The sequence below is a fragment of the Habropoda laboriosa genome, unplaced genomic scaffold, assembly GCF_001263275.1.
Source record: "Habropoda laboriosa isolate 0110345459 unplaced genomic scaffold, ASM126327v1 scaffold207, whole genome shotgun sequence".
Taxonomy (NCBI): domain Eukaryota; kingdom Metazoa; phylum Arthropoda; class Insecta; order Hymenoptera; family Apidae; genus Habropoda; species Habropoda laboriosa.
Window position 1 is genome coordinate 1,817,120 of NW_017100397.1, and position 9,008 is coordinate 1,826,127.

The 9,008-nt window shown below is 36.2% G+C and overlaps 1 protein-coding gene across 1 annotated transcript in view; it reads left to right on the top strand.

The window, feature by feature from the left end:
* LOC108575256 (E3 ubiquitin-protein ligase UBR5) overlaps positions 1-9,002 on the top strand; it is a gene marked incomplete at its 3' end in the record, with an annotated part of 18,387 nt that extends 9,385 nt beyond the window's left edge. The window contains 13 exon segments of the mRNA XM_017938002.1: positions 3,997-4,345; positions 4,431-4,770; positions 4,891-5,123; positions 5,189-5,677; positions 5,997-6,179; positions 6,325-6,678; positions 6,767-6,952; positions 7,024-7,146; positions 7,217-7,426; positions 7,533-7,891; positions 7,956-8,162; positions 8,259-8,637; positions 8,805-9,002. Of these exon segments, the coding sequence (XP_017793491.1) occupies positions 3,997-4,345; positions 4,431-4,770; positions 4,891-5,123; positions 5,189-5,677; positions 5,997-6,179; positions 6,325-6,678; positions 6,767-6,952; positions 7,024-7,146; positions 7,217-7,426; positions 7,533-7,891; positions 7,956-8,162; positions 8,259-8,637; positions 8,805-9,002 (3,610 nt within the window).
* Positions 9,003-9,008: the final 6 nt, after the last annotated feature.

Consider the following 9,008-nt stretch of genomic DNA (forward strand, 5'->3'; position numbering starts at 1 on the left):
AAATTATTTATTGTATTTAAAAAATTTCAAACGGAAGTTGTTTGGTATCAAGTGGGGCATGCAATGTAATAATTAGTTTTTTGATAATCCGCTTTTTTATCGAGATATGAAGGTCGCCTTGAATTTTTATAGCATAATGTGTAATATTTGACCTTGTAGTTCGAGAGAGTACTGAATGATGAGTAAAAAAAACTATAAGGTATATGCGGTCAAAAGTTACCGAAATATTCTTCAGTGAAAGATGATGAAAAGTTTGTGCATGGAATTGGCAATAAAATAATTGGACCATATTTTTGTGAAGGATCATTGACAGGGCGCAAGTATTCCATCTTCTTGTCCGAAATACAACCATCTTTACTATCAGATTTACTGTTACAAACAATTTCAACAATGTGGTATCAGTACACGATTGTCCTGCACATTATGCACAACAAGCACGTCAAGTATTGCTGAGATTGCTGAGATTATTATTCGATGGATTGGACGTGGAGGACAAACTCCATGACCAGCTGGGTCTCCGGATTTGACGCCACTAGATTATTTTCTTTGGGAACATTTAAAAAATGAGGTTTATTGCGAACTACCTACGACACCTGAAAACATGAAGGATTGTGTCATTAGAATATGTAATGGTATAACTGCCGAAACACTTGAACGTGTGTCACTCGCTCTGATTGATCGCCTACGCATTTGTATTCGATATAATGGACAGTATTTTGAGCATTGCTTATATTAAAGATTAATTAAGGAATATCTCGGTAATTATTAGTTTTTGACCGCATATACCTTATAGTTTTTTTACTCATCATTCAGTACTTTTTCTAACCATAAGGTCAAATATTACACATCATGATACAAAAATTCAAGGTGATCTTCATATCTCGATAAAAAAGTGGACTATCAAAAAACTAATTATTACATTGTATGTATGCCCCATTTGATACCAAACAATTTTCGTTTGGAAATTTTTTTGATACAACAAATAGTTTACGAGTACATTGAAGTGGCACAGCTAAAAAAGAACACAACCTGTAAATTTTATTTTGCTTTATGACCTTCCCTGCGTCGCTTAACATATTTACAATATACAGGGTATCTCAGCCGAAGCAGGCCACCTAAATATTTCCTTCGTTTTTATGATATAAAAAATATTTATGACATAATATAAATGGTTTGAAACGAGGAATAATCTGGAAAAAGAATTTCTTTGTCAAGTCTATTTTCTAGGTGTTTTCAAGGTAACTGTTATTGTTTATGTGGAAAAAACGTTTTTTTTTTTCATTGCATCTTGTAGCGGATGAAAAAATACATTTGAATACGTTTCACTCATGACCTTAAAATGACCTTCAAGTGACTTTAGAAGTGAAAAATATAATAAATTTGCCTGAATAATATTCGGACTTACTATTTATGTTATTAAGTGTTTAATGTGATGTTATTTTCTGATATAAGTTATTACAGCTTGTGATGCTCTCTCAACTAATTTGCGGTTATCAACAGATAAGTATAAAGGTCTGTTTCGTAGCTGACTACGAAGAGATTGTTAGTACTAAATAAACCTTAGTAAACGTCTCACGATATTGTATTATTTGAAGGAAGAACAAATCGATCTGATTTAAACTTATGGTGCAGCTAATAAATACATAAGGGGAGCTGTACGACTGTGCAAAGAACAATTTCCTAATCGAAACTGTCCATCACGTTCGTCATACACTACGATTATTAAGAAATTCGAACAAACCGGCAGTATTCAGAAAAAAAACCTTTCAATACTAAACCTGCTACACACGATGCAAACTTAACAAGAGACACTGCTGCCGTAAATCAAAATCCACATATTAGTGTTAGAGAATTAGAACAACAAATTAATATCAGTAAATCAAGCGTATCACGAATATTGAAGCTACAAAAATTTCATTCATTTCATTTGTCTCTTTACCAAGAATTTCATGGCTCAGATTTTGAAAACCGCGTCGCCTTCTGCCGATTAGCGTTGCAGCAACTTGAAAATGATGCGACGTTTGTTACGAAAATCTTGTTTACAGATGAAGCATCCTTCACTAATCACGGGTAAATAAATCTTAGAAATATGCATTATTGGTTCATAGAAAATCCACGATGGATGAGACAAGTAGAAAAACAACGTTCGTGGACTGTTAATGTTTGGTGCGGAATTTTAAATAATACTATTATTGGACCTTATTTTATCAACGGTACATTAAATGGACAAAAGTACGCAACATTTTTAGCGAATGACTTAAACGAATTACCAGAAGATATACCACTAAGTATTCGTGAAATCATGATGGTTGCCCAGCTCACTATTCACGGGTAGCTGTACAGGTACTGAATAGAAAGTTTCCAAATCATTGGATTGAGCTTAATGAGAACACAGCTTGGCCAGCACGATCACCAGATCTGACGCCACTAGATTTTTTTCTGGAGGAAACATTAAAAGAAGAAATGTATTAACAGAGACCTACCACTCCCAAAATCATGGTGAATCGTATTATTAATGTTTGTGCTTCAATTTCACCTGAAACAATTGAGAGAGTATTACAAGCTGCAATAACTTGTATCAGAAAGTGTATCGCTACCGACGGACATAACTTTGAACACTTAATAACATAAATAGTAAGTCCGAATATTATTCAGGCAAATTTATTACATTTTTCACTTCTAAAGTCACTTGAAGGTCATTTTAAGGTCATGAGTGAAACGTATTCAAATGTATTTTTTCATCCGCTACAAGATGCGATGAAAAAAAATATGTTTTCCACATAAACAATAGTGATGACCTTGAAAAAACCAAGAAAAGACGACAAAAAAAATTTTTTTTCCTAAGAATTATCATAAAAAACGAAGAAAATATTTAGGTGGCTTGCTTCGGCTGGGACACCCTGCGCGCGCGCACACACAGAGGATGTCTCATTTTAATCGGCCCACCCAATTATCTCTTAAACTATTCATTATTCGAAAAAATGTTTCAAATAAAACTTGTTCTGTTTCCAGAAGGACATCTTACGACGACAACTAAAAGGTGACCTTTGTTTTTATAAATGGAACTATATGTTTTCATTTGGGCAGTTTTGTAGCCCACACCGAGATGAATTCATTAACCTAAACATGTTGGTATTTGAAGGTCATTCAAAGTCATTCATTGTTATTTTAAACTTACCTTAATGTCTCCTAAATGTGTAGGAACTGCTGCGAGTATTGCATCTATATGTTGTGAGTACTGTCTACGACGTTACCGTTGCATATTTCCTTGCCTAGCACGAAGTGCACTATCTCGTATTGTTAGACGATTTAAGTGCAGGCAATCAGGAAATCTTTCTCGATACAACCGTGCAGCTACTCTATAACTTTGCAGACACTCTCCCAGAATCGAAATCATGTCAAAAATTTCACCAGGCGTACGATTACACATCATGAATTGAATCACTATCGAAACACAGAACACGTAATGCTAGTCATAATAATACTGATTCCTTCGAAACAAATGCTGTGAAATAATAACCCTAGTAGTAGACCCATGCTTATAAACATAAATGCCGATAAATTGCACTACTTGTGTGAATACATGTTTACTACGATGAGGAAAATCTTGTAGCAGTACACACAACAGAATTTAAACAATTGTAACTGATCTTGAATGCCCTTCAAGTACCAACATTTTTAGGTTAATGAATTCGTCTTGAAGTGTGCTACAAAACTGCCCAAATGAAAACATATAGTTCTATTTAAAAAAATAAAGGTCACCTTGAGATCTCGGAAACGCCTACACATAAATAAATCTAGTGGTCATCATAAGATGTCCCCCTCGAAACAGAACAAGTTCTATTTGAAACATTTTTTTGAATAATGAATAATTTAGGAGATAATTGGGTGGAAGAAATATTGTATTACGGTGTAGTTTTAATTATAACATTAGTTCTTCTTTTTTTCTAAGTATCTTTAAATATCTTTTTCTATATTACCAATACCTTATTACAGTGGTTCGTCTGGTCATTTACACCGTAATAGTCTTGCGCCCGTTACTATGCAATGGGCAATACGTAATCGTGAATCAAGTATGCGTACAACTGGATTACGGGTAACAGGTGGCAGTAATCTGGTTTTTATTGACTCTTCAACTTTAAGACGTACTACTGCAACATCTGCTGTTGCAGCTGCACAAGAACCCATTATTATGGGTACTACTACCAGTTGTTTGGCACGTGCATTTGGAATTGTCATTCGACAGATTGCTGATCTTTTAGTTATGATGCAAGATTACAAAGCGTTACCGATCTCTTTGCCGTGCCTAATAGAGATCACCCATCAGGACGCATTGAATCTACAAGTATAATTTCTTTTTATTGTCTAACATTCAATATAATTGATTGAAATGGAATAAATCTAATGGAATACATTGAACAATTACACAGGTATATCTCGAGGAACACTTAAAACCCACATGGGATTGGCTACTCACGGTAATGGATGCCACAGAAGCACAACTGAGATTTGGTGTATCTCTGACACGTAGTGCGGATCCTACACATCCAGAACACCCACTAAACAACGCTCCATCGTTGTCTGGAGGCAATTTCTCTGGCTTATTGAATACAGCTGCTTTGTCCTTGACATTACAATCTAATACAGGTCGGAATCAACGCGGTGGTATCGCTACAAGCTCCAATATCTCCACTCCACAAGCTTCTACAAGACTCACCGTTGGTTTTGCAGGCGTTGGCGAACCGTCAAGAAACAGTAGAGAACGGGAAGGTATTTATTAAAACAAACCTTGCAACTTCAACATATTTTCCCATGAAAAATAATCAGATAATAAATTTTAATTTATATCTTTAAAATTAGAACAGGTCAATTAATTAATGTTATTTCTAGGTGGCGATATATACTTGGCAAGACGTGAATTTTTGTCCTATTGCCTGTCTTTAATGCGTGCACACAACGCTGAACACAGGGATAGTTTACCGGTATTAGACGTTTCCGCTTTGAGACACGTAGCTTACGTTTTCGACGCTCTAGTATATTATATGCGTTCGTTGTCGGAACCAATGTCGTCACGTGGAGAAACCCAGAAAGAATCATCTAACTATTCAGGCTGGAATGATCAGGTTTGCATTAAATTTAATTCATTTACTAGTAATAAGTATATATTACAATGATGTAACCGTCACAGGACGAGAATGATAATGACGAGGGAGAAGAGTATAGTTCACCGGTACCTACTACACTGGAAACAGATTCCGTCGATTACCCTGATTTACTTCAGGTTCCTATTTGCGGATCAGGAAATAATAGTAACAGCACGTCGAAGGGAAGAAAGCATCCCTTCTTACAAAGATCAGATTCTACTTTGTGTCTTGGTTGTCCTCCCCTTGATCCATTTGATACTGCGGTGATCGAGGCGTTGCCATTAGCCGATCAACCACATTTACTGCAACCCCATTCAAGACGAGAAGATCTTTTCGGTATACCAAAACAATCCAATCAGAATCCATTAGCCGGACTGCCCACGAGACTTAGTTTATCTGCACGCGGTGGTGATAATCAAAACGCTCCTGCGCCGACATTCAGCCAAATTATTCAGAGACCAGTATTTACGTCGTCAGAGACGAGGCGCAACAGTTCTGTAACAGTTGGAGATTCGACATCTGCAAAGCATATGGTAACGTGTGTCTTATACATAGGAAAAAAAACTGGTTGAATTTTTAATTCACTCACATGGCATTCATTTCTTACGTCTTTTTTTCGTTTTTCGTGGAAACATTTATTCGCATGTGAATAGCACAATTTATTTCAGCCCAAAATTTTCATTCTATTGTTGTAAGTGATCCTTTGTCCTTTTTTCTGTAGTAATTTACAATAATAAGAAATTTCGCTGCATTTCTTCCACGCATTACATTTCACTAAATCTTCAGCCGGCATGCATCACTTGCGTTTAGAGAAACAATAAAAAATATGTGGATTTACTTTCCATATTGTAGGAAAAGGCAAAATCGTTTAATCACACGAACGATAATCATACACTTGTTGCGGAGCAAATCGATCGAGCTCCGATTATTGTTTCTACTAATAATCAAAATGATCAAGCAGCAGGAAGTACCAAAAATAATAAGGATATATGTAAAACAAATAGAAGTGTAATTGTTAGAGCTGGAACTGTCTCGGTAAATATAACTTTAAAGTTCAAATAAGAAACGAAAAGAAAAAGTTAGAAGTTATAAAGATTTCTGAATGCACAATGAAAAAAAAATGTAACAAGTTTCTTAGATATATGTTGGATAAAATAATTGTTATATTTTAATTTTAAAGGAATCAAGTTCGAATAAAGCAGGTCCATCGGACATGATGGTCGCGTCCAATGAGACACAAAACGCGTCAGAAGAGATGGAATCGACCGGTTCAAGTCAAGAAACATCTACAACTCATGAAACAGTTGAAACGAGTCCAGTTTCATCCATTGGAACAAATATGTCACATAACATTTTATTGGGCCGTTGGAGATTATCCCTTGATCTATTTGGACGAGTTTTCATGGACGATGTTGGACTAGAGACTGGCTCGGTTGTATCTGAATTAGGCGGTTTCGACGTGAAAGAAGCTAAATTTCGCAGAAATATGGAGAAGCTTCGAAACGCGCAACAAAGAGACATTAATTTGTTCAAAGTAATTAATCGCAATATTTTAAATGATGCAAAGACAAACGAAATATGTATCAACATTAATATAATTCTAATACAATTTTCTGGTTAAGGTCGAACGAGACAGAACACAGCTATTAGTGCAAACGATGAAAGAATTAAACACACACTACAATTTGTATAATAGGCGTGCCTCTAATACACCACCATTAGCAGTACATCGAGTTAAAGTGACTTTCAAAGATGAGCCTGGTGAAGGCACTGGAGTCACTAGGAGTTTTTACACCGCAATAGCGGAGGTTTGTAATTGTTTCTTTTTAATTACCCTACTTGTTTTAGAAAATAACGCGAACGTGTATTCTTTACACAGGCATTACTCGCAAATGAAAAACTGCCTAACCTGGAAGCAGCACAAGTGGGATCAAAATATACACAATATAATGTTCTTCAAAAACTAAAAAGTAGAGATCGCGATCGTGATTTAAGGCGACAAGTAAGTATTAAATATTAAATTGTCATAAAGAAAAGAAGTCTTTATTCACGAGATTAATTTTTACTTCCAGAATCCTCGATCTTCTGGAAAGTGTCGAGAAACGCGTCGAGCACTATCTTTTGAAGCTCGAGTTTTTCACCCATCTAATTCTGTCGAGGGAAACAGCAATTCTGGAGCCAGTAGTTCGTCCTCCAATTCTCATCCGCTACCTGTTAGTCATCCAAATAATGATCACTTGACCATGCATCAACAACAACTTGGGGACAGGCTATATCCAAAAGTAATTAATAATAATAACAACAGTAATACATTGCAATGAATAGTCAATGTAATTATATATCCTCGAAAGAGATTCAATGGCATAACACCATTGTTACCTTATATAGGTCTACACATTGCAACCTGCATTAGCTGCTAAAATAACTGGTATGCTGTTGGAACTGTCTCCTGCGCAGCTATTGATGTTACTAGCTTCAGAAGATGCTCTACGACAAAAAGTAGAGGAAGCTTTCGAATTAATCCGTAGTCATAGTCAGGAGTCAGCTAGGGAGGCGCTACTTGATCTCGATGTGTTTAGCTTAATTGCGCGTTGCGGAGCTAGCAAAAAGAAGATCGAGAATAGCATTCTGGATGATACGGAGGACAACGCTCCTCTCTTTTATTCGCCAGGAAAAAGAGGTTTTTACACTCCGCGACAGGGAAGGGCTAGTTATGAACGGCTGAATGCATTCAGAAACGTGGGCAGGTTAGTACACGATAATAAAAATGAAATAATTATGGTTATTTACCCATGAAATTTTTTTAATTAGACTTATAGGATTGTGTCTCTTGCAAAATGAGTTGTGTCCTATATTTTTGAACCGTCACGTAATAAAATACATTCTGGGAAGACCGATCCGTTTCCACGATCTTGCATTTTTTGATTCTATAATTTACGAAAGCTTAAGGCTCCTTGTTATCAATTCTGAAACTAAGGATAGTAACAGTTTGTTCTCTGCTCTCGATCTTACGTTCAGGTAAGCACTCTCTGGAATGATATTTCTAGCACTTAATCTCCGAAAAAGAAATGCTTATGATATATTTGATAAGTTGCAATATCTATCTTGTTCTAGTATTGATTTATGCCCCGAAGAAGGAGGGGGATCGATTGAACTGATTCCAAACGGCCATGATATAGAGGTGACGGCGAGCAACATTTATGATTACGTACGGAAATACGCTGAAGTTCGTATGATTAAGGTACAAGAGAAATCTTTGCATGCTATGAGAGAAGGGGTATTCGACGTATTGCCAGAGGGGGCACTCGACGGCTTAACATCAGAGGACTTTAGGCTCTTACTGAATGGAGTCGGTGATATCAACGTTTCTGTTCTGATATCGTATACTTCGTTCAATGACGAGTCAGGGGAGCCTGCCGAAAGATTAGCTAAATTCAAGCGATGGTTATGGTCTATCGTTGAGAAAATGTCGCATTCAGAACGACAAGACTTGGTAAGGGATAATGAGCTATGCGTTTTGTTCCCCAGAAAAGAGAAATCTTGTCTTTCTTCTATGGAACATTAACGATATACCACTATTATTTAAAGCGATTCGTTTCATAAAAAATGATACCTTATAAATGATGCATTTTTATTTGTATTTCTACCCATATTTTATAGGTATATTTCTGGACGGGATCTCCAGCATTACCGGCAAGCGAGGATGGTTTTCAACCAATGCCGTCTGTGACATTACGACCAGTAGATGATCATCTACCTACTGCAAATACATGTATTTCCCGACTATATGTTCCATTGTACAGCTCTCGTCACATATTAAGACATAAACTACTACTTGCTATTAAGACAAAGAACTTCGGATTT